The sequence below is a fragment of the Epinephelus lanceolatus genome, chromosome 12 (genome assembly GCF_041903045.1).
Source record: "Epinephelus lanceolatus isolate andai-2023 chromosome 12, ASM4190304v1, whole genome shotgun sequence".
NCBI lineage: Eukaryota > Metazoa > Chordata > Actinopteri > Perciformes > Serranidae > Epinephelus > Epinephelus lanceolatus.
The window spans coordinates 18,396,251-18,423,626 of NC_135745.1; the positions used below are offsets into that span (position 1 = coordinate 18,396,251).

The 27,376-nt window shown below is 40.2% G+C and overlaps 1 protein-coding gene across 1 annotated transcript; it reads right to left on the reverse strand.

The window, feature by feature from the left end:
• Positions 1 to 378: 378 nt before the first annotated feature.
• On the reverse strand, positions 379 to 24,243 carry slc71a1-2 (solute carrier family 71 member 1-2). Its single transcript, XM_033650973.2, has 12 exons — positions 24,002 to 24,243; positions 20,816 to 20,911; positions 16,973 to 17,035; positions 14,188 to 14,315; positions 13,936 to 14,050; positions 13,487 to 13,705; positions 12,500 to 12,613; positions 11,411 to 11,482; positions 10,176 to 10,288; positions 7,128 to 7,225; positions 6,469 to 6,626; positions 379 to 3,922 (listed from the first exon to the last, which is right to left on the reverse strand). Exons 1-12 carry the CDS (start codon positions 24,083 to 24,085, stop codon positions 3,710 to 3,712), a joined length of 1,473 nt encoding a protein of 490 aa, XP_033506864.1. The 5' UTR covers positions 24,086 to 24,243; the 3' UTR covers positions 379 to 3,709.
• Between the last annotated feature and the right edge of the window lie 3,133 nt (positions 24,244 to 27,376).

A 27,376-nucleotide genomic window follows, 5' to 3' on the forward strand; every position in this document is an offset into this window, starting at 1 on the left:
ACAGAGTGATGGCCTTGTTTAGGATTTTGGCCAGACGGTGCTACAGCCTCCATGCAGCTTTAATAAAGAAAGGCTCAGAGCACAGAAAGTAAATGAGCTTAGGTCTGTGCATTAATAACAGTTGAGTATATACGGTGTGTAGGTGGTGGAGAGCATTAGAGCCCCAGTAGAACTCTGAAGGGCAGGATTACTAAACAAACAGGCAGCGACTTTAGAGCATTAAACAAAACTTGTGGTATTATGAGCAGTAAGTAAAAGCTGAATGAAATATTGCTTGTGATTTGGTTTAGCAGCCATTAAATATATGATCTCTGTTTTAAACATCACACAAAAAGACCTGAATAAACACTCCCAAACCCACAGAGGCAAACTCAAACATTTCATTGTACAATAAACCTTTAATAAATAGTTTGTCATTAGTTTCCCATATTTACATAATAACCACCATTTACTTATGTTGCCATACTCATTTCTTGGCTAATTTTAGGCACACAGAGAGGGGGTTCAGGCCACAAACCACATCATACTAAAAACAGGAGTGGCTAGCAGGTAAGTCTTGAGAAATATAGAATAATAATTGCACCATACAACCAAATAGACCAAGAGGTGGCCGTCTCCTTGAGCAATAAATATATACATTTGCTGTACGTACAGGTGATTTTTGTACATTTACAGTCGTCTGCTTGGAAGCTGTACGAGTGCACGTGGGGCTGGTGCAGAATCTTACCAATTCGAGTTGGATCTGAATTCATGGGTTCACCAATGTGTTGGTCCAATAAATGATAAATTAAAAAAAAAAGTATGATATTCAGATTAAATCAACAACAATGGCCTCCTGTCTCGTAACACCCCCTCTGAAATAATAAAAACTATGACAGGTTAAGTCAAAACCGTCAAGGGGTATAGTGTGGTCAACATGTACAGCTTGGCTTGGAACATTCAGTGACTTCTGTTATTATCTACGGATAAATCTGGGAAATATATCAAATGTAACTAACCACGGTGAAATGCTTGTTATTAAATGGAGATCAAGACTGAAAACAGACAAGATGGACATTCGATAATTTACCATCTAGCCACGATGTTGAATAGATTCCTAAAAATGACTGGATGAAGTTTTAAAAAGCTATAAAAAAAAAATAGCATTAAAACTCAAATGTTCAGTCAAAGAAATTAAGACAAGAGAACACAAAACAAACAAAATATCCAAATCACTCAAATGCACACATACACACAGTATGAAAAATCAAACCAAAAAAAAAAAATTGGCACAAAATAAATGACGTACATTTGTCTTCAGATCGATGTTAAACATCATGAAACCCACTGTTAGCTACTGATCCGTATCAGGTTGTAATTTGGCTTTAAATGCACTTGAGGCATTTAGAAATTAACTTCTGGAAAATCACAATAAGGATCAATTTACCAGTTGCTGACGCAGTATGTGAAGAAAGGGAACACAGTGTCACTGATGTGAAGCACCAAAACCAGCTGCAGCCAATATCACCCACTTACTCAGACCTGCAGTTCATGTTCAACCTGCGCCACCTACTGGCAAGAGAAGTAACAGCAGCAGCTTAGACCTGAAGACAGGCTGATGTGTGCCATCTACCAGCAAGAAAGGTTACATCTGCTCTCCATTTAAGGTTTTACATTTTGCTACGTTTTAATTGTTAACCGGATCATATTTATAAATGAATTCTGGGACATTGTCAATGCTCTGAATGTCACTGTGTATCCTCGGACCTAAAGTGCTGTCCGCCTGGTTGCTTTGCATGTTTATATTTAGATTTCATGGGTTAGAGAGGACAAAAACTGTAATTTTAAACTGTTTTATGCTTGCTTGAACTTTTCTTTAATTCTTAAAACCGTTTTTCTTAATACCTAGTTTTTGATGAAGATATTTATTTAATGAGTATTTATTTTCTGTTTTAGCATTGAATGATTAGGATGCCTGCACCGTTACCCCATGTTTTAAATGAATAAATATATCTAATCCAAGTTGTAAGGTGTTTTTGGAAAATGTAAAAACCTAAAACACTAAAACACAGGCGCTTTAAAGAAAGAAAAATTTGCCAGAATTGGTGCAGCTGTGACCTTCCTTGCCCGTAGAGAGTGACAAACACTTTTACAGTGACCAGTCTGAACCACTGCTGAACTTTGCCCCCCTGTAGGTGGCGCAGGTGGGCGTGTGCAGAACAGCTCTGAAAATGTCCAAATGGCTCCCTTTTGTGGAGAATCAAAAGCCTTTTAAAAGTGAGTTCGAGTCCAACTCCACGAGGTGCTTCACATCTGTTAGTTATTGTTAGGGAAATATGCAGTGCCTGTTAACAACGGTTTGTATGGGAGCTTAAATGTCAGGGACTCGTTCCATTGCTCATATGACCACTGTCGAATTCTTCATCACACTTGACCTTTGAATTATCTACTGCAGCAGCATGAGTGATATTCTGTTTCACGTAATGATATTAAGTCAAAGACTCCGCATTAACAGTCAGTGCCAACGCTGACACATGCTGATAGCAACGCTCTAGCTCCAAGTGGTCCAGAGGCTTTTAAAATAAAACCATAGTTTTGTTTAGCCTTAACCCTGATGATGGTGATACATGTCGGAAAACAAAGTAACAAGGAAGGGCATGAAAACAAAAGGAATAAAGAGTGTGTAACGGCTCCGATGGGAGCGATAGCGTAAGATTACAGAGCCTTTTCAGACCTCGGTCTTCATACAGGTTACGTAATTAATATATATATTTATATATATATATATTAAGTCACTTCGAGGCAACATTTGTTTCTTGAATAAAAACTTGAAGCACAGCTAGCCTTCAGTTGGAACAGAGAAAAATATACAACCCAAACTGTACTACTAATCTAGAGAATGGCAAGTAAACATTGAAAAACAGTTTCAGCTAATAAAGTGGTCTCTCTCTCTCGCACACACTTCCCTCTGTAAGAAGTGTGATATTTAAATAAAACCTGGTCTTACGAAGCTTTCTGTATCTGAACTGGTTGACCCATCCTGACCTAGATTAGGCAGCGCCTTTTCAAACACTGGTTTGCAGAGAGACTCCCCTCACAGGTGTACAGTTGCTGCAGTGCATTCAGAGGAAGAACTGTGTTCCCTTCTCGGACGCTTCGACAGAGCTGTGAGCATCAGGGCAGAAGTTAGCTTGTGAAAGACCATTAGACAAGTGCTCAACTAACTGTTTGTTACACTCTTGTAGGACAAACAGACAAAGTTGCCACTGCACTGGCTACAGAGGAATATGAAGAATCACACAGGGATTTAGTAACATTTGAGATCTACCCCACTCACACTCTAAACCAAAATCACTTCGGTTCTGTTTTGCACCAGGAGGGGGGCAAGCTGTTGTATGCTCCACTCTGTTACTGCTTTATAGAAACCAAGAATAAGAGTCCAGCTCAGCCAAGTCACACACACCTTTCCACTGCAGCCCAAAAAAATACTCAACACTCTCTTTACACAGGGTCTTTAGAGAGTCCTCACAATACCCTGCTTTAAAAAAAAGAAAAGGGGCTGCTAAGGAAGGAGTGCCCACTTTTGTGCTGTGGACACAAACACCTCTTCATGGCACTTGAGTCTGATGTGTGCCTGAGGTGAGAGTGTGTCCATGTGGTAAAATGTGTGTATCTGTCCGTGTGTGCGGGGGTGTTGGGTCGGAGCGCTGTCTGCCCCCCGTAGCTGTGGTTATACACTGCTGTCCTCCAGCAGTGGCTCCTTGCCCTCGGCCCCGCTGCCTTGAGGGCTGTGGGAGTGACTCTGTGCCCCGTTGCTGTGCTTCTTATAGGCGCCGGGCCTCATGCCGGGCCCCGTGTGCTCTGGGATAAACAGGGCCACCAGCAGAGACAGCAGCACTGAGCATGCACCGAACAGGAAGGGAGGGCCTGGGATGATGGCACTCTGAAGACACAAAAGAAGAAATATTTTAAGTTCAGCGACAAAATGTGCATAGGCCTGTCACCATAATTCTGTTGTCGACTTATTCTATAATTTGTGGACATGACCTTGATTTTTTTGCTGCCCGTTTTGTTTACATGCATGTTTGCTTACATAAAAAGGGCATTAACAATTTAGCCAACATGATGCACGAGTCCGAAGAATAGCTTACTGGTAACTGGCAGCTGCCATTTTGAATGAAAGAAGCAAAGTCCTGATAGTCTTTAACTTGCAAACCCCTGGTGAGGAGCCAAAAGCTCTGTCGTTTGTAATTTTACCCTCCAACAACTTCATCTTCTGCTCCATAAATCCACCAACAAACTGCACAGCCCCACAAACCGTCCAACCCTGGGAGCCGACACATTGGCCAGCTTATGCACTGACTGTGTTGTTTCTGGAACTTCACTAAGCTTATCTATTAGTCGCAAGAGGCATCACAAATTTTATTTATCTTTTGCCGACCAAATTTTGTGTTAAGTCTCAGAATTTGCAATTTTGGGCAACTCCCTGTAATTGACCAGCTGTGTGTCATCGTATTGTGTGCAGCTGAATGTTGTTTGTCTTCCCCTGTAGATCCCTTGCCGTCCGGCGGCGGATGGGCAAAGCCGAACATCACTCATCTGCACACACTGCAATGCCACGCAGCTGGTGGCACAGGTCATTGCTCTTTGACAGGGTGTACTGTACTTGCATTATTATGCTACTATATTATCACTATATCAGTGGCATAAAATAGCCTCAAAATGACAATAATGTCAATTTCTGGGACCACATATCCTCCAACAAACATATATCATATATCCGATATGTATTGTCTCACAAAAGTAGTTATCGCGAGAGGTATGTACAGTACAGGCCAAAAGTTTGGACACACCTTCTCATTCAATGCGTTTTCTTTATTTTCATGACTATTTACATTGTAGATTCTCACTGAAGGCATCAAAACTATGAATGAACACATGTGGAGTTATGTACTTAACAAAAAAAGGTGAAATAACTGAAAACATGTTTTATATTCTAGTTTCTTCAAAATAGCCACCCTTTGCTCTGATTACTGCTTTGCACACTCTTGGCATTCTCTCCATGAGCTTCAAGAGGTAGTCACCTGAAATGGTTTCCACTTCACAGGTGTGCCTTATCAGGGTTAATTAGTGGAATTTCTTGCTTTATCAATGGGGTTGGGACCATCAGTTGTGTTGTGCAGAAGTCAGGTTAATACACAGCCGACAGCCCTATTGGACAACTGTTAAAATTCATATTATGGCAAGAACCAATCAGCTAACTAAAGAAAAACGAGTGGCCATCATTACTTTAAGAAATGAAGGTCAGTCAGTCCGGAAAATTGCAAAAACTTTAAATGTGTCCCCAAGTGGAGTCGCAAAAACCATCAAGCGCTACAACGAAACTGGCACACATGAGGACCGACCCAGGAAAGGAAGACCAAGAGTCACCTCTGCTTCTGAGGACAAGTTCATCCGAGTCACCAGCCTCAGAAATCGCAAGTTAACAGCAGCTCAGATCAGAGACCAGATGAATGCCACACAGAGTTCTAGCAGCAGACCCATCTCTAGAACAACTGTTAAGAGGAGACTGCGCCAATCAGGCCTTCATGGTCAAATAGCTGCTAGGAAACCACTGCTAAGGAGAGGCAACAAGCAGAAGAGATTTGTTTGGGCCAAGAAACACAAGGAATGGACATTAGACCAGTGGAAATCTGTGCTTTGGTCTGATGAGTCCAAATTTGAGATCTTTGGTTCCAACCGCCGTGTCTTTGTGAGACGCAGAAAAGGTGAACGGATGGATTCCACATGCCTGGTTCCCACTGTGAAGCATGGAGGAGGAGGTGTGATGGTGTGGGGGTGTTTTGCTGGTGACACTGTTGGGGATTTATTCGAAATTGAAGGCACACTGAACCAGCATGGCTACCACAGCATCCTGCAGCGACATGCCATCCTATCCGGTTTGCGTTTAGTTGGACGATCATTTATTTGTCAACAGGACAATGACCCCAAACACACCTCCAGGCTGTGTAAGGGCTATTTGACCAAGAAGGAGAGTGATGGAGTGCTGCGGCAGATGACCTGGCCTCCACAGTCACCGGACCCGAACCCAGTCGAGATGGTTTGGGGTGAGCTGGACCGCAGAGTGAAGGAAAAGGGGCCAACAAGTGCTAAACACCTCTGGGAACTCCTTCAAGACTGTTGGAAAACCATTTCAGGTGACTACCTCTTGAAGCTCATGGAGAGAATGCCAAGAGTGTGCAAAGCAGTAATCAGAGCAAAGGGTGGCTATTTTGAAGAAACTAGAATATAAAACATGTTTTCAGTTATTTCACCTTTTTTTGTTAAGTACATAACTCCACATGTGTTCATTCATAGTTTTGATGGCTTCAGTGAGAATCTGCAATGTAAATAGTCATGAAAATAAAGAAAACACATTGAATGAGAAGGTGTGTCCAAACTTTTGGCCTGTACTGTATGTGAAACTTGTTATTTGTGTGGTGCAACTACCTCGTCAGTGGGGTTGGCCATGTTGGGTTTGGCACCTTTCTCAGAGCCGTCTGTGTCAGTCAGCTCCACGTGGAACAAGTAGAAGACAAAACCATATAGAGCAGGGCCCAAACCGTTACAAAGGCCCCGGATTCCAGTAATCATCCCCTGGACAACACCTACAGGCAGACGGATATAAACACAACACTGTCAGGAAAATCTCAAATAGATGCAACATTTCAGTATTAACTGTCAGCTAGCAGCAAGACATCTCTGTTCGGACAAACAGGTAAACAGCAGCAAAACAAACATTTACAGATGCATGCACTTGTGTTTATCCCTCCTCTTTGTAGTGTGCAATGCTCCAGCACAGATGGCCTCTATGTCAACAAATGGAAAAGGCTAGGTTCTGAACTTCAATACTTTGAATATACTGACCAAAATGTCTGTCTTGCACCTGGAATAGAAACTGTATAAAAAGGTACCTATATGTGGCGTTGAATGCAGGGTCAAATTCTTAGTTTTGTTCACCTATATGTGATCAGACATCAATTATTTAACTCATTTTAGACCATATTTTATTTCGGCCTATAGTTCGTACACAGCACTCTGTGTCAAGACAAAATCAAACACTGATGCATGATTGTTTTATCAAATAGAAAAAAAGTTGAAAAACGTACCTTGTTGATCGGGGTCTGCATTACGGGACACGATGGCGCTGATGGCAGGGAAAGTGATGCTGGACATGGCTGCAACAGCTCCAGCGGCCCACATCATCCTACAATCAACAACACACAAGAAATAAAACCCATTTAGTTCATTACTTGTGTATCAGCATCCACACAATATCCACAAATACATAACCCCTCGAATTTGGAAAATACAAAGTGTGTTATCAATACTTAGCCTAACGAGAGATGCTACCATTAGGAACTGAAAGCTTCTGCTCTGTACAGCAGCAGAGTCGCTGTAGATTTCACTTGTGACAGGAGTAATGAGAGTTGACAGAGAAGACAGTGGTGGAGGTTTGGGTGTCAAATAGAAAAGCAAAAGCAACTGTTTGACAATATTTGATTTGAGATACAACTTACTATCCCTGTAATGTTTTATCCACAATTTAGTAATAATCATTTTTTCACCCATTCTAATTATTAGGGTAAAATAAATTGTTTGTTAAAAGTGTTTGCTTGAGCCAGTTGAATGAACGCTACACATGCATGCTTATGCAAATAATCAGGATGGTTCCACCCCCGCCTCATTTCGAGCCTGGGAAACCCTGAAGCCTTAAATTCATATAGAAACTAACTGAATGAATATAAAAAATGTGATCTGTAACCAAACTGTAACTATAAAACAAGTCCAAAATGTCAAAGCTAATTTTAGAAACAGCTGCACATCCCACACTATGTATGAAATCTAAAACCACGACAATAATGGCCAGTCATATGTTTTCCGCCATCACTTGACTTTTAATGGTCACCCTAAAAGGTAGAGGCATTAGGTGTATAGTGGATACTGTTTATTCCTTTTGTGACCATTGAGTCAACAAAGACAATCACCCTAATGCATAATACGGCCAAATTGACCTTTATTTAACTTAATTTCCTAGGTACTGACGAAAGCAGAGAGGAGACATGTTGTGAATGTTTTCCCTCAGATAGTGTGGGTCACTCTGCCTTGCCCTCCAGGCTGAAACAAGAGAAACTTGAGGAGTTGTTGTTATGATCTCACTTCAAGGGAAGTGAAACTGAAAAGGTGACCTGTGTGTATGGGTGGTGGTTGTTTTGTGGAAGCAGCTTCTCCACATATTTTCAGGTTTCGAGTGAACGAACCAACAAAAACCTTTTTTGTACAACTGCTTTCAAAAATAAAATTTGAAAGGCAATGCACCTCAATCTGTAACTTCCAAGACAGTACAATGCCTGTTGTCAAAACCTTTCAACCTTATATAGACAACACTGTACTGAAGCCTTCAAAGAGCTTCAGTTATCCGATTACAGTGTCACCACCTAGCAGGTGACAGTACTATTGATTAAGGCTGTGCTCCCCTCTAGTGGTTTGTCAAGGCATTACAACAACTGAGCACATCTAACTATAAAGCAAGGAGTCTCTGTCTGTCCTTCTGTGTGTCCTCTGAATATCTCAGCAAACATTCACCAAATCTACTTCACACTTGGAGAGTGTATTTCTGGGGAGCCAAGGTTGTGCCTTTTTTGAATTTGGTGCAATTTGGACAAATGCCATGTTCAATATTAATAAACTTTGAATAAACAAGCAAGGAGCGCTCTGTCTCTGTGTAAAGGTGAAGGTGGGGCATCAGGGCTCCACAGAGAGCAGACTGTATGCGGAGCATGATATGTCTCACCATGTATAATTCACTGTCTTTCTGATTGGGAGTAGATTTCTGGTGTTTTCTTTGCCATATTAACTTATAACCAGGGAGGAAAGGAGGCCGGAATGGGCCAGTACTCCAAATTGTATGACTTGAACAGTTTTGTCCACTCTTAAATTACTTTATAGTCCTTACACTATTGAAATAAATCATTTGTTATACATTATGTCAGGTGTTTCTCATTTCTTCCTACACCATACAGGTGTTAAAAAAAAGTAATGCATGTGTTCAGGGATGCATAAAGCAGGGGGCAGGAGGAGAATAATAATAAGCTATGAAGGAAGGCACAATTTAGGTGTAGGAAGGTGGAGCTTTCAACTCTAATATACTGCTGGATAGTTTAATGAATAATAATACATCACATTTTACTGTTACATTTTGTGAGTAAAATCTGAGTGTGCAGTGTAACCAGTAACATGTCCCTGTCAGGTAAATGTAGTAGAGGTACACAGTAAGGAAGTCATATATAATTGAGTTTCATATTTCAAGAGCTTTGGCAGCCTTTTGTAACTTATTTTGGGGTACGACGAGTAAAAATAAGCGACATAATTCAATTTTTCATACCTACACATCATAATGATTCTGTGGTTTGAACGTAGGTATACTGCTCGCAACCCAAAGCAGCGCAGGATGAGTGTGAAGTTGTGTGGATGAGCGTTCTTGAGAAAAGCTGCAAGCAGCAATACCACAGGCCAAACAATAACAGTTCCTGTTCAGATCAGGCAGGTTTTGAATGGGGACTGCACCAGTTAACAAGGATTTCCAATGAAAAAAACAACAACAAAAACTTAGATTAAATTGATTATGATTATAGATTCTGGTTGTTATCTGGTCGGGCTTCAGGTTTTTGGAATATTATACACATCTTCAGCAGATCTGACTTTTACATTTGTCATAAATGGGTACATATTTTATGATTTTTTTTGACATGAAAGGTTCAATTAAGAACAAATAGAAATGCTCTCTATCTTGCCATACACAAGTTAAACATTTATGCCATTTTATTAGGGATGAATGAGCCACCATTAACTAATTCAGAGGTGTTGTGACTTCGACTGTGGTTTTACACCATGCTACAGGAAATGATTTGACGTGTCACACGCTTCCTCCCTTCCTTGAATTATATTCACTGAGTGATTATTTCTTTGTATCACTAGTGCCTTTTGTGAAGCTTGCCCACACTATTAAACCTGAGCTGCAGATGCAGGCATGGTAGGTCCAAACAAAAACCAGAATTCTTAATCAATCTCTGGTTCATAATGTGTGGAATGTCTGTCCAGGAATAAAAGTAGTGGAAAGCTGCTTGTGTTAGAAACAAGGTGAGGAGATTACTGACCAGGGCTGAGAGCCGAAGCCATACCACGCCAGCTGGAGGATCTGGAAGCCAAGGCCGAGCAGGATTGTGTTCTTGTTCCCTATGGAACGCATCAGTATCCCCAACACCACCGTCTGCAGGAACACAGCACACAGGTCATACAAAAAACCTCTGAGGAGGCATTAAGTTACACAGCAGAGTGTTTTAATGATTTTAACACTCGAGTCTTGATGCTGACATAGCGCTAAAATGACGAGTTGATGGGCTGAAAATTCATCTGCAACAATATTTAAAACAAATGTGAAGAACTACTGCTTTTCTTTATCTTCTGTGATGGCAAACTGAATAACTGGGTTGCTTTGGGGACAAAAGGCAATTTAAAGGCCCTACTGTTATTTCTGTCTGCTCTGTACACACATCTATCACATGTCTGTCTATTCTATTTCTCTTCTCAAAGTTTCTTCCTTTTTCCCCTGCTAAAGTTTTAGGTGGAGGTTTTCTTATCACAACTGTGGCTCTAAAGGCCCAGACACACCAAACTGACGTCAAAGAACTAGAGGTGTTGAAGGCTGCCTGCTGCGTTGCCTCTCGTCACTTGTGTCATGACCAAAAACTTGCACTTGAACAGCCGACGGCAAACCAGCATGTATGTTCTGAGTCTGCATGAGAGAAAATAACTCCCCACACCAGCAGGCAACTGTAGTCTGTACTCCTTATTCAAAACATGAAATTGGAAGACCAAAACGACAAATTCAAGGCACTAATTTGCACATTAGCACCTTAACACATGTAGAAAGAATAAGGGATGTTTAACATGTGCCAGCTCACAATAACACGAACAGTTACTGTTTCTACTAAATAGCTCAATGGCTTAAAAAATTAATAATCTTGTGTTCCTCACTTTGTTTCTTGTCTTGTTAACTAAACTTAACTGCCAATCTGAGTAATTTTATTAACTGATGGGCTCCTCTGTCTCCGACACCTAAAGTGCCAACAGTGTGGGTCACACAGCAAAAACTAGGGCAACAGCCACTTATTGGTGGACCAACACTGACCAAAGGTTAACCGTCAGCTTAGTGTGTCAGGGCCCTACGAACGGAGGGTGGGGTATGCTGTACAGACGTAAGCGCTGTGATGCAAAATTTGATTTGACTTTAACACAAAACAATTAAGAACACTACTCAAACTCCAAAAATAAGGTGAGGATGACTCAATTTCACATGTAATTCTTTTGCAAAATTGATTTTTTTCAGTACCTGAGCTAGTATTGAGAGGATCCCCACAACAGCGATAAAGGCAGCAACTGTCTCTGATGAGAAGCCTATGACCTGAGGGTGAGAGAGCATTCAGATAACACAAGTTAGGACATGACAAGACGAGCACAGTCAGAGACAAGGAGACACCTAAAACACAGACCCATTTTCAGGAGACACAAAAGAAGAAGGGGGTTTATTTGTGGCCTCTTGGTTAGCATGTGTTGTTTACTATTTCACAACAAAAGGTGCGCCTCTCCTTTTTCCCCTTGTATTTAGGTCAAATATGCTCTCCTTTATCTCCTTCAATACAAGCAGCCACATGAGTAGGGCAGCTGCAAGGTGTGTATAATTTATGATAATAAATGTGGAGAGATATATGATAAAGCAACTTTGGCATAAAGGGGACAGGATGGCGTGTAGAGTAATGTTAGCTCTAACGCTCCACAGCTACAAGTCTGTCTTTTTCAAAATGGTAGCAGCAGAGACTGTGTGTGTGTGTGTGAGCGTGTCACACTAGCCCAACTGGTTCATCAGACACTATTTACACAAACTAAACTATCATCACTTGGAGCACTTTAAAAAAAATAGATAACATCTTGTCGGTTCAGCTCGAAGCTTCCAGCTGCTTCCAGATACTTCTGTGCCGCTGCGTAAGGACAGAGACCATCTGTTTCTGGCTACTCATGTTGTTGGAATACTTTGGTTTTCCTGTGGTAGCATTCTGCTGAGACAACTAATGAGTTTGCTCTACTTATTCACATGCTGAAATCGGCTACACGGCAAACTTGCTGATCTAATCTTAAAGCGATGGAGGAAAAAGTGTGTGTGTTGGGCATATCTCGCCCCTGGTTGTACTGAGATTTTTCCCTGAGCTGCAAAACAAAAGCGTGATGCTACAAGATACAGCATGCATACAGCTGTCAACAGAGTTTACAGTTTAATCCTTAAATAACAACTCACATTTGGATGAGTAGGTGCTTGGCATGTGGTAGAAAGTGTGCATGATGCGTGTGAATAATGTTCATGTGTATAATCAGGTTGTTTTTGTGGTCCTTCTGGATTGTGTAAGCAGGTAAAGCAGACTGTTACCTGTCTGAGATAGAGGAAGAAGCTGGAGTACTGGCCGGCCTCAGGGAGGTAGGAGAGAAACACTGTGATGCAGATGAGGAGCACTGTGGAGTCCTGGCCCACCTTACGCAGAGACTGGTCAAGAGAACAGCAAGAATGGTTAAGCTTGTTGCTACATAGCTACGTGATTTAAAACATGAACAATGTCAGTGGCATTTTTGATATATTGACTTATCAGTGTCTCCTATTAAGCCTAAATAAAAAGACACCTCTGCTGCCAAATGTCCTGCCATAATCACAGTGAGTATTTTAACTGCCATGTGAGTAGGACAAGGCCTGTGGATTTTGGAATTTTGTCCATGATTTTGGAAGCAAATTATGAAGGGATCTTGAACAGGTAGAATGACTACAACAAACAAAATGTGTTCGATGTACATCCAATTTTCTTTGCCAATATACAAATTTAGGCAGCAAGGCGGTCCAAAATCATCTCATCAGATCCACACACACTGGCAGACACACAAATACCACCATAACAGATGCAAGAAACAAGACTACAGTTGCTTTTTGTCTTATAAAGAACCATGTAATCCCTAAAGCTACAGCATTAAAATGTATTTATTACAAATAAGGGAATCTGATTATGCATCATGGCACTGCTATGCAGGAATTAATGACTGAATGAAAGAATTGTGTTGATTTTTTTTTCCGAGATTGAAAGAATTTATCTGTGGGCAACGTGCCCTTGCACATAATTTGCAGCACTATCAATTGTGTTCCCAGCATGACGCTCTTTGCTTGAGTGGAATACATTAATTTTTCAGATCTAATTTACTGTGAAGTTAAAGCTTCCACTCAGTATGTTAACCTTAAATCACTATCTAGCCCAACATGTTTTTATACCAATAGATACACTGATATCTGATGAAACACACGCAATCAACTGCTGTTTGATTGGAAACAACCTGTGCACGATACTAGGTCAACAAACAGTATGTTGTTGCCTACCGCGAAGGGGTCTGCCTGTTCCCAGGAGATGGGCGCTCCCCACGATGCTGGTCTCATTTTCTCCGGCAGCGACTCCGGTACAGCCACCAGGATGAAGCAGATGTCAAGCAGGGCAATGGCCGTGGCCAGGATCACCACCAAGGTGTCACCATAGGCCACAGACAGGTAAGCTCCGATAGCTGGGCTGGTAACCAGGCTGGCTGCAAAGGTAGCTGATACCTGGGGGGAGGGAGAGGCAAAGCTGAGGTGAGAAAAACAGGAAGTGATTGATCTTTCATGCAGTTATCTTTATGGACTGCTGTGACGATTGTGAGTTTTGAAAAGTGATTAACAAAATACAGATATGTTTCTTCACTGATAATTGCCTCCTTGGATTTCATAATCATTTTGGAGGGTGTTTTGTGACACATATTTTAAAAGGGGTCTGTTTTGGTGAACCATCTCCTTACCAAACCATATGCTGTGCTCCTTTCATGCTCCTGCGTGATATCCGCCACATAGGCAAAGATCACAGAGAAGGTGACGGCAAAGACGCCGGACATGGAGATGACTGCAAAGTACCACCTAAAAGAAGAAAGAGTTTGGTTTGTGAAGTTATGTTAATTGGTTGTTTTGGGGCTGTAGCTTGTTCTGTTATCAGCACAGGATAAGATGTCACCTGACTGAGTAACTGCACAGAGTTGTCATTGTCTTGGACTCACCATGGGCTGATCTTCATCAGTGGAATGGGTGCACACGTGAAGAAGACCGTTAGCAGCAAGAAGGATTTGCGTCCCCATACGTCTGACAACGCTCCAATCAGCGGAGCACTCAGAAATGATAATAGGCCCTGGAGAAGATGGAAAGGAAAAGATGTAAAGGACATGGGACAGAAAGGGAGGTGGATGTGTCAGAAAAGTGCTGTAAATGGATAACTTCAGTGAGGTTACCACTCATTTCGAATACGTCATGCACACACTCTGTCAACACAGCCAGTTTTGAAACCAGCAGGTTTGGTAGAGGGCAATGTACAAAACCTAACTATAATCTATGCATGATACTGGCTTTACGGCTAACTCTCAAGTGTGGAAAATTAACACCAGTCACACATCTCAGCTTTGCCCCTAGGATCTTTTCCAGCAGTGGTGCCAAAGTGCTTTAGTTTTATTTTGCACTGCTGAAAAATTTAGCATGTCTGCTTACACAAAAGGCTTTACACACAAATTTGTACACAGTTGTAGATGTCAAATGACATTTGATAAATTGCTCTCCATGGCCTGTATGCTGCATGCCGCTCCTACATGCGGGGGCAGATGTAACATTTGACATCTGGTGTTTAATCGATGTTGTTAATCAAACTATGCTTGTAAAAACAAGTGATGACTCGTAACAAGTAGAACATAGATACAAGTTACCTACATAGAAATGTACCAAAATAGTTTAAGAGGTTTTTGAGTAATGAAATCAAAACCATAAAATACTACAATTGATCCCAGACTCCCATAATCAACCCTGCATGTCAAGTCGCAGTGACAAAATGACTCAAATCCTGGAGAACTGCAGCTGAGAAAAAGCTGGTCTACATAAAAATGCCACGTTGGTCGTGTGGGCAAACTACAGGACAAAATAAAGTGTGTACATGTAAACACTATCAGAAAACAAAAGTGTATTGCAGCCTCTACAGAAGTGCTCAGTGTGGTGTGTGTGTGCGTGTGTGTGTGTGTGGCAAGTGAGGTCAGAGAGATGTGTGTCTGCACTCAGGACAGGAAGGTGGGCAGGATGTCAGGTTAGCAGTAAACCATGAATACAACAGTGAATGTGTGTGACCTACAGTTTGTCGTAACCAGACCAGTGATGCTATTTTAGTGCGTAGACACACTGTCTTGTGGGTTTTGCATGATCTGATCAGCATTCAAACTACTTCGACCTATTGTAGGCTGATAACAAGTTGTAGCCAATCGATCTGAGCACCCTTATATGGGGGTGTTCAATTTATAATCCTTGTTTGTCCCCAACTCTAGCTGCTTGAAGTAGAGATAGTGAGTTGATAGAGTATGGTGAGAGGTTTATATGGCAGCGGTGCTATTCATATGCCGCTAAATACAAATGGGGGAAACACAGCATCTAGAACTCAACAACTTGCGCTTTCATTTGTCTTATAGGCATACTGACATGAAGGCAATCATTATCCTATCAATTATTTCTATTGTTTAGGCAATTTGAAGTATTTTATATGGACTGTGAAGTCTGGTATCACTGGGCTATTGTAGCTGGCAGACTGGAGAGAAAAGATTTTCCTAATCTAAATAAAGACAAGGAAAAAAAGACAAAAACAAAGCATATAAGGCCTGCTGGTGGAAGGTCTGCTTTAAAGTAAAATCTGTTAGGGTGGGACGTGCTGATTGACACATGAAGGCCAGAAACACAAAGGTCTTATCTTGCTAATAAAAGTTATTTACTTTTTTTTGTGAAGGTTCATTTTTGTGTGACCACAAAATTGTATATGGCATCATAAAAATACTTAAAAAAAATCTTGATAACAAAAATGTTGTTTCTCTTTTAAACATTTATTTAATCTTTGTCAATTTTAATTCTTTATATTGAATAATTTCACCCATTATATACATGTTATATATATCGTTGAATATACATTAATATAATTTTATGATTCATTGATATGAATGAAAGTGGGCTGAAAATATATTGATGTCTGTAATCTTTTTTGTCCTAATTAAAAATATTTGAACAATGGGTGGTTTTTGGTGATTATTAATAAGTTTACCCACTCAAATAAGCTGATTCACAGAGTAAGTATTTCTTGCTCAGACATTAACAGTCATAATGACTAGAAAACAAAAAAATCTGAAATAATTACAAGTGCGAACTCTCCAGCTATCCTTAGACACACTTCCCTTCTCCTGATTAAAGACCATCAAGGTGCACTTGACACACTTCACCCTTGATAGTGCCTCTATGAGCTGTTCTGTGGCCAGCTGGGGAACCTGCTAGAGTTACTGGACAGCTTGCAGGTGTTAACATGTTACCGCATTGGTGTCAAGGAGGGCGTCACTGAACATGAGCACACATGCTCAGAAAATCTTCCAAGGGCAAATAAAAGCAAGATAAACTGGCTGAAGAAGAATGTTTGTTATCAGGGCCTGTAGTAGTAAAAACCCAGACAGCACACAGCTGCTGACATGCCTATTTGTATGACTTCATGTGACCAGAAAAATAGATTTAATATTATATATGTCATACAAAGAAGGTAAAAATTCTGTTATTGCTCATCTATTTCTTGTGAATAATTAAAGATCAACTCCACAGTGCCCACAAATGTTTGCCCTTCCATTCATTTAAAGTCATTACCTTTTGCACAACACAAAGATATTGCTTGCTATTGAGATAATGCAGCTGGGACTGTGCTTTTGGCACGTGTTACCGTTACACTGCCGTCATGATAGATTAAGCATCAACGTCTGTATCTGTTTGTGTGTACTGTTGTCTTACCTTGACACCATGGATAAGCCCATTCATCAGGAATGTGTGTTGGGGGAATGTTTGGTGTAATACCTGAACAAAACACACAGATAACACCACATGAAACCACTTTACCCACACATACTGCATCACATTTCAAACAATGGCTGACACAGGTTTATGTACTTTTCAGAGTTAAACTACAACCAGGGAGGAAAACAAGTTTGACGCCACATGACAAAAATGTACCAAATAATAGAACTGAAATTAAGAGAATAAACAATTAATTAAATCACTGAGGCCTGTGGCAGAACATTAGAAAACATAACAAATCAAATATTGTGCATTGTACAGATCTACACTGAACATAAACAGCTGATTTTTTTTCTGAGTTTTCTGAGACCTTCCACAGGGATATGACGCATATGTTGAGAATCATTAAACTAGTTTGGTTTACTTTGGTTTTATCCTGCCAAAAAACTTCTACACGTACCAATGTAAAACATGGACAAGCAGAAAAACAAAAGAAACTGTAACAATATTTAAACAGACAAAGTGTTACACACAAAATTGATGCTCGACACAGGATAAAAACACTAAAAGTTAAAATAATTTCCAATGCAGACCTGGCTGCCCCCAAATCATGACAGTTTGCTGGGCCCTGCAACTTTACTTGAGACATGCAGATCATAGCATACAGTATTAGTCATTATGCAAATTGCGTATTAGCACTGATCCCAAACATTTTCATGGACAAAATTTCAAAACTTTTCCCTGACATTTTAAGGACCCATATTAAAATTTTCCTGACAATTCACAATATATAATACGGACATTTTTCCATCTCAAACTGCAACACAATTAGAAGTAGAAGTGGGGCATAGAATAGGTACAGTATGGAAACTTTGGTATTCACGGCTCTACATGTTAAATCAAACTGTAACAACATTAATTTCTCTTATTCAAACATATCAAATTCAAACTCCACCAAATATGATTCCAGCTAGCTGGCATACATTGAGAGACAGAGTGAGAGTGGGGAGAAAATTAAGAAAGGTACGTGATAGTAAACAAAAGCTGTCACACATCAAAAGCTTAGTGTAAGAGCTACGGAAAATAAATTTGCTGTTATATTATATTACCTGGAAAATGTGGTTGTGAAATTATTAGACTTTCCGGGGTTGTCCGTGACTGTGGGAACCCTGTATTTAGTAAGATACTGAATACATCCACCCATCTTTCCTCTCTCCATCTCGTTAAATAAAATGTTTTTACACATTTTATTTATTTATTTATTTTATTTGTAATATATTTCAAAGCTCTCACTTTAGCTGGTAAACTGTCCAAATTTTAGTTCCCACAGACTGAAAGGATTTAGATCCAAAAGTACCAAATCTTTGACATTTGGCTGAATTTTGACTATGTCTAGTATTACACCTATGCTGGTCTGCAGTATGTTCAAATACCTGTAGATAATCTGGTGACCTACTGAAAAGGAGTTAAATGCTTGGATCACACTGCAGATAAATATGGTTTAATATGTTACATTTACATATGTACTTAAGTCATGAATGCAACAGACTTCTGGAGTTTGGATTTAAAATACATTTCAGTAGTCACTGGCACATGTTTTATGTTCTGAGACGACCTAAACTGTCCACACTGAGCGATAACACTACAAAAGATAGAAATTCATCAGGAAGAAAAGAATGTAAAGTTGTAGTTCTTCTTACATCTGACACACAAACTCACATTTTCCGCTGTTTAGGCAGTCAAGTGACCTAAACAGCTCTCACTTTTGGTCTGTACTAAGTGGTGTCATGGTTACAGGTGACATCCATTCATCCAGACTAGTTGCAACAATGAAAGAGTAATTTTACCTGTTACAAATGATGTTCATTTCCCTCTGCTCTGTTGAGGGTGAACATTAAATCTTTTAGTAAATATGATTTGTCAAACAGTCAAACAGTCCAAGTGTAGCCACAGAGACTAGAGAGCTCATTCAGTCTTCATATAAGGACCTGGCTATATACTGAGTAGCTGAGTAATATCAGGAAGCAAAATAATCTCAAGTCTATGTCAGATTTCTCGTGGTTATACCATCATGTTACAACATTTAACTTACAGTAAAATCCGGTTCTTGGTTTTAGTCAACAAACTGCTTTGCTGAGAAATTGCTCTGTTACCCAACTGTGGTTGGAAGTACCCAGAGTGCGTACCCTGTCAATGCTGCACAATCCTCTACATGTTATCTTAATTGTAGGAAATGTTTACAATTTTCTTGACTCTGAAATTGGCAGTTTGATACTTATTTCCATCAAAAATAATGAAATAAAAAAGTTTACTCTGTAAATGCAGCCTTTAAAAAATGGACTTTAAAAAGCTTTTCCTATAAACACATTAAATGGAGAACTTTTCTGTTTTCAATGCACAGTTTATCACTGCTGTCCCAAAAATAAAACGTACCATTGTTTAGAGTATTTTAGGATCAATACGGCCAGACACTGTGGTTCCTACAATACTGTATCTCTGTGATAATACAGAGGGGAAGGGGATTCAGACAGTCAAAATCTAAAGTTCAAAGTCCATAACAGTCAGTGCACAACAAGTGTGGAGCACCAGTGTCATTGACACTAGTGTGGGAACATGAAGCTTTGGTTAGTGCGTGTGGAGCTTGACTGAGACGGAATAACAGGATCTAGTTATTGTTTAGGGGTACAGAGGGAAAGCTCGTGGCATGGCTAAGAATCTCCTCTCTCCCACTGGGAGTCAGTTACTCAACACACACAGACTGTGAATGCCTAGTGACGACTGTTGCTGTTGGATACTAATGAAGCAGTGTGCTCATTGGGAGCAGTGAAGCAGTCCCTCTCATCTTCAGGCGCCCTCTGATTAGTCCAAAATGCAAATCCTGCCTCCGCCCAGGGATCTTGAGGGCAACAAACCCCCAGTAATTAATGCTTTACAAACCCCCAGTAATTAATGCCCAACAGTTACACATACAACCACCTCTTCAAACAAGACACTGCTGAAAAGCATGTGTTGCATAAGCCTGTCTGGTTTACATCATGTGGCGCACAGATGTTGGCTCATCATTTGTTTGACATATCAGTTCCTACCCAAGTCATTCACATCGGTAGAGAAAAGGTTAAAAAAGAAAAAAAAAATTGAACAGGATTTAGTAAATACCTTGCTTGGCTTAAAAAAAGGAAAACTACTGTCAGAAAAATGAAAACTATTTATACACAATCCCTGCTGGTATAAAATAAAGCATGTCATCACTATGAGTCATCTTAGCACTTTGCGTACAAATTAGATCTGTTTTTGAGGAAATGACCATCTGTGTTTTTAAATATTGGCTGATCATTTTCTCGTGGCAACGTTTTTCAAATACACAGGTTAAAAAGAAGAAGAGCCCTTAAATAATGCTCTTCAAATTGCCTGTAAGTACATAAAATATGCCCCTCTGCAGTGCACTGAGGTGAATGTGTGGTGTGGTTTGCCTGGCCGGCATATGTGCTGTGTGGCCTGACAACACAAACCACTGACCCCCTGATAAGCCTTTTCCACAATGAACTGGTGCTCAGACAATACGACTGTTTGATGCCCTTTTCATATTTCTTAGTCCATTAGCGCTTGGCAAAACATCTGCCAACACATAGGCACAAAAAACAAAACTGCGTCACACGGGGCCTTGCTCATTTGATTAGGAATTCAATCATTCATAGACACTGATGGGCCTTGTGTGATTCCAGTCAATGGGAAATGCCACTCTTTGGCTGGGTTTCCAGAGAGGAGAGGTGTAGGCGTATGAATATATTACTAACCGTTATGTCAGTTTACATAACAGTGTGTGTGTGTGTCCAGGCTTACCGTGAGCATCGGGGTGGTGAGAAGACCCCATGCAAAAAACTCCAGGAAGATGACAACCACAGCATGGTAAACACTGGGCTCACCGATTCCCTGAGGCTGGGCGGAGACAGACAAAGACACATACAAATAGAAAGGGGATTAGCTGAGAGGCAACAAACATTATTACATGCATCAAGTTGCCTGTAAACGGTAACACATTAACAAATCGAACCTTAAACTGAAATCTATTTCAAAGCCAGACTCTGCATCACCTGATCCTGAGGGACAGCCCACAGTTAGGTAAGAGTGAGTAAGAAAATGAAACAGTTTTTCGCTCTGAATATTTGGACGAAATACACTAGGGGAAGTTTTAATTAGCCAATACAGTGCTAAATGTTGAATTAAACAAGCCACCAATCATGTTAGGATTGCCGTGACTACTTTCTTCCCTTTAATTGAAATTCTAATTTATATTTCCTCCATAGAGCTATTGACACCTACTCATGGGAGACAATCACTCAGATGATCGGCAGTTTTACATGCACACAAATAATGTAGTTACTGTCAATAAAAAGATGAAGGGAATATTTTGCATAAGGAATTTACATGATTCATGGCAACTCCTTTAAGCTGAGTTCACAAACTGCCTGCTGTATATATGTTGCCAAAATCAAGCGGTTTTATTTTTCATTGCTATAAGCCATTCTGCTTTTTTTTCTCACCAACTTACTACTTTCAATTATTCTAAAGCATGAACTTTGCTGTGCCTGCACAGTATCGAAATTGAGGATTCAAAAACAAAAAGCGACTAAGCTGCATACATTCCAAGACAAATTTAAAAGCATGCGATCACTGTGGCTCTATTAATCCAGTCCTACTTACACTAATTACGACATTAATGTGAGCGAGACAAGGTTAAGCTGTTTACATGACATCTGCAATATCAGCTATATTGCCTTACTCTAACTGCAAATGAATTTTGCTTAGTGCTTGTAAATGCACAGACTGTGAAGCAAGAGAAGAGGATTACTTTAATTTCACATTTATAAAGTGTCACCTGTGACTTTGTAGCCTATTTACTGGTACAATATTTTATAAAAAAAAGATTTACAATTTGTTATTATCAAAATTCTAAGTAATAAAGTAAAGCATTACATTTCACAGCCAGGAACCAAGCTGTCTAATTTAACAGGTAAAATAACTAAACATTCTTAGATATAGGTTGCTGGGTCACTCTAAATACAGAGCTTAATCTAATGAGAAAAACACAGATAGACACCCCTTTAACTTTAACACAAACCCACTCCCTAGAGAAGAAGTCACTTTACTGTTACACAGTGAAATCAATAAAAGTCTGTAAGGTGAAGACAAAGTGTGATGGAGTAAGCGTGGATGCTGAGCAGGGTCTTCTGCAGGAAACACAACAAGGTGTGACAATTGTGGAGACTGTAAATAGGCCAGGGCCAACTTAACAAAAGACACTAGCTGCTAGTTCACTCGCACATGTGGTTTGACATTTCCCCACAAGGAGAGGGTGAAAGCACCACAGACAACCAGTCTACACGTCTGGGTATGACTGACTGGGGTGCAAGTGGCAAACCAGAAGAAACTCCACCCTTTTTGTTCCATGATACGTCTATGATCACGCCACCTGCCTGAGTGAGAAAATGAGGAACAATCTGAAACTGCCTTACAATATGGATGTTGCAACTTCCTTTCCACTGAAACGACAACCAGCTTCATCTCTAGAGACCACATTTTACTACTGACTTGTGAGCGTCTGAGCCTATTAGGTCATTATGAATGGATCATGGGTTGGATGTTGAAAGTGAATTCTCAATGGCTGAGTGGTCAGACCTAGCTGCAATAATGCAGTAAGGCAATAACAATGATCTGAACTAAGGACCCCATCAGGAGAGAACCACATCATGTCAGGTGTTTTTTCCTACAGACACAAGGCCATCATCAGGATGACCAAACCATGACTGAGGGAAAACAACAGTTTCCAGTTCTCTTCATTAGGATTACAAATCTGTGTGTCTTCATATGGATACCCAGCATGTTGCCATAGCTGTCCAACTGATTACATAACCAGCATGGATGCCTTGTTGTATTTATAAAGATCCTACCATTCTCACTCTGTGCCAACACTCTAATTTGGGACAATCATCACTTTCACCATCTAAATGTTACAAACTACCAGAATCAGAGAAGACATAATAGTTGCCTATTTGATCTGTCTATTGAGGAAGTTTGATGCTTCCAGGTAAGTTTATTATATCACTATGTAGGATGGTTTCATACCTGGACTACAGGTGTCAATGACCCAGAGAAAAGACTATACATGTGTCAGAAGCAACGAGCCCTGACTGATATTTAACCAATCTTTAGCACCATATCCCCCAACAGCCATCATATAGGCTAGCTAGCTATAAGAAACGTTACATTACCCGGCTGTCTTAGCAGTGGCAGTCAACATTTTAGCTTCCCTGGTATGTTGACTTAAATGTCATGTTTGCTTGTTTTCAACTAGCATAACTAACCCCTGTTTAAGTCTTGCCTTCGCCCTTTTACAAACCACATTATTGACGATATCTTACGTTGTCTGACAAGTTACCTAACTTTGTCTCTTTAACAATTAGCTAAGTACCAGTACCAAAAATAGCTTAAAGCCTTTATTAAATTATCCGTTTGTTGCAACAGGCTAAAAATAACCCCAATTAACGTTTAACACATATGCTAGTGAGCTAATGTTAACCTAGCCCCAGTTTGTGCCTGATAGTGATGCACTGTCACACGTAAATTCTACAAGACTTTAGCAAACATGAGAAGCGATTAAACATTACGTGTTAGCTTATGTTGGATGAGAGAATATTCGTGGTGTCTGAATTACGATGGAAAGATAAAGAAAAACACAGCCAGCGTTGACATTAGCCAGCTAGCGTTACCTGAGCTGACGTGTAAACGACTAGCAAACGTAGGCCGCTAACATTAGCCAATGCTAGCTCGGTTAGCTAGGCGGACCCAGCTAACGGTTAACATTATCGCCAAGGGAAACCCTCAAACACAGAAAGCTATAAACAAATACCGCTAAGACGGATACATTTTCATGAAATACACAAGGCTACTGACTAACTTCGGCGGCTGAGAGCCAGTTTAGCTCCGCGGCAAGCTGAGTTAACGAAGATAAATAAATATTTAACTCACACTTCCTCCATCTTTTATTATAATTTTCTTTGCAAGAAGAATGCTGCGGTTCAGCCGCTTTTTCTTCTTTTTCTCCCCCGTCATTGTTAACTTATGTCCATTCTTGATGTCAGAGGGTCATCGTTGCACCTATCAAAACTAAAACAATCTACTGATTTCGGCTACAAAGCTCATAACACCTCGGCAGTCCGCTACAAGCAGCTAGCAGTGAGCTAACTAAATGATGATTTCTCATCCCATTCCCCACCTTACTTCAACCCGTCTTCCTGAACTACATGTGGACCCGCCCTTCCATTGCAACGCCGCTCAGCGATTGGCTGCATGATGAGGGCGCAAACCCAAACTGTGCGTCTGGTTGGTTCAGAGAAACGTTGGGTGCTATTGATCCTCCAATGGGGATTTGAGAACATCACACCGCGGGTTCGGTGTACAAAGAGGAAATCCGTATATGGTAAGTAGCTGTGTTTATCAAGAAAAATGGACAAGATGTACAGCTATTGCATAGAACCCAGTAAAAACAATACAGTAATAGACAACGCCTTTACTAATTATTCAAATGCAAAATGGAGGGTTGCAAGTCTTTTAGTCTCTGTTTTATTCAGTCTTTTATTTTCAGATTTGTCTTAAAATATAATAGTTTTTGACTGCAATAGAATTTCCTTTTCTGGTACCTGCTACTTTGGAACAGCCCACTCTATGATTGCACTATTTAAATATGTAAATGTGATATTTTTGTTCCTGTGCTCCCTTTTTATGCAATTCTTTTTATTCTTACTATTATTATTACTATTTTTAAATAATTTTAAGTCTTTCCTGTCTCTTATTTGCCTCTTTTAATTGTTTTGCATTGTTTGTAGATAGAAAACCTTTTATTAAGTCGTCCTCTGTCTACAAAGGTACAGTACAGGCCAAAAGTTTGGACACACCTTCTCATTCAATGCGTTTTCTTTATTTTCATGACTATTTACATTGTAGATTCTCACTGAAGGCATCAAAACTATGAATGAACACATGTGGAGTTATGTACTTAACAAAAAAAGGTGAAATAACTGAAAACATGTTTTATATTCTAGTTTCTTCAAAATAGCCACCCTTTGCTCTGATTACTGCTTTGCACACTCTTGGCATTCTCTCCATGAGCTTCAAGAGGTAGTCACCTGAAATGGTTTTCCAACAGTCTTGAAGGAGTTCCCAGAGGTGTTTAGCACTTGTTGGCCCCTTTGCCTTCACTCTGCGGTCCAGCTCACCCCAAACCATCTTGACTGGGTTCGGGTCCGGTGACTGTGGAGGCCAGGTCATCTGCCGCAGCACTCCATCACTCTCCTTCTTGGTCAAATAGCCCTTACACAGCCTGGAGGTGTGTTTGGGGTCATTGTCCTGTTGAAAAATAAATGATCGTCCAACTAAACGCAAACCAGATGGGATGGCATGTCGCTGCAGGATGCTGTGGTAGCCATGCTGGTTCAATGTGCCTTCAATTTTGAATAAATCCCCAACAGTGTCACCAGCAAAACACCCCCACACCATCACACCTCCTCCTCCATGCTTCACAGTGGGAACCAGGCATGTGGAATCCATCCGTTCACCTTTTCTGCGTCTCACAAAGACACGGCGGTTGGAACCAAAGATCTCAAATTTGGACTCATCAGACCAAAGCACAGATTTCCACTGGTCTAATGTCCATTCCTTGTGTTTCTTGGCCCAAACAAATCTCTTCTGCTTGTTGCCTCTCCTTAGCAGTGGTTTCCTAGCAGCTATTTGACCATGAAGGCCTGATTGGCGCAGTCTCCTCTTAACAGTTGTTCTAGAGATGGGTCTGCTGCTAGAACTCTGTGTGGCATTCATCTGGTCTCTGATCTGAGCTGCTGTTAACTTGCGATTTCTGAGGCTGGTGACTCGGATGAACTTATCCTCAGAAGCAGAGGTGACTCTTGGTCTTCCTTTCCTGGGTCGGTCCTCATGTGTGCCAGTTTCGTTGTAGCGCTTGATGGTTTTTGCGACTCCACTTGGGGACACATTTAAAGTTTTTGCAATTTTCCGGACTGACTGACCTTCATTTCTTAAAGTAATGATGGCCACTCGTTTTTCTTTAGTTAGCTGATTGGTTCTTGCCATAATATGAATTTTAACAGTTGTCCAATAGGGCTGTCGGCTGTGTATTAACCTGACTTCTGCACAACACAACTGATGGTCCCAACCCCATTGATAAAGCAAGAAATTCCACTAATTAACCCTGATAAGGCACACCTGTGAAGTGGAAACCATTTCAGGTGACTACCTCTTGAAGCTCATGGAGAGAATGCCAAGAGTGTGCAAAGCAGTAATCAGAGCAAAGGGTGGCTATTTTGAAGAAACTAGAATATAAAACATGTTTTCAGTTATTTCACCTTTTTTTGTTAAGTACATAACTCCACATGTGTTCATTCATAGTTTTGATGCCTTCAGTGAGAATCTACAATGTAAATAGTCATGAAAATAAAGAAAACGCATTGAATGAGAAGGTGTGTCCAAACTTTTGGCCTGTACTGTACATCAGACATATGTTTACACAGTACAAAACAGTACAATGCAGGAATACGATGAAAAATGATAAATGTCCTAATAGAGGACAGCATGAATGGGGATGAATATGTAAGCACCAGTTAAAATATAATGTTGAAATGACAGAAATATATCAGAAATATGTTCAAAAGTATAAAAAAAATATAGCATACCATCAAAGTAAGCAATGCCTTTAGAGCTTTACACTTTATCAAATTAAATTGTGTTAATCCCTTTGAAATTAATGAGGATGGTAAAATCCATTCTCACCTGTTTTATGTTGTCACTGTTACAGGGGATTCAAAATATTTCAAAATATGTTGAATTATGTAGGCTCTCTTTCCATCTACACACATTAGGGTTTTCCCTAAAGGTCATCAAATTAATTTAAATGTTTTGCACCTGCAATTAATCCATGTAAAACGACATGTTAATACATTCCGAGGCATAATATCAATCATTTTAGAGGATAATCAAGAACTATGGAAATTAGCGTCCATAAAACATTTCTCAGAGTAAATGAGTGATGCTCTCATGCAAAGTTTAGATTTCTGTGAAAAGAAAGTGGTGCATGATTAAAAGTGAAACCGTTTGTGCTGGAAACATGCCAGAGGGTGTGTGCAGCTATGCAACTGTGGGAAATTTTTAGTGAGTCACTAAAAAAAAAGTTTAGTCTTGTGAAATGCTTGGTAGCGATCAAATCAGAGATGTAATTTCACAAAGAATGTCAGCCTAATTTAAAGTTTTCTGATCTAGACAGAGTAGTTTCACCAAGAGTAGAAGTAGTTTTATGACCAGCTACTTTGTCAGTTACATTAAATAGAGAAATATTTA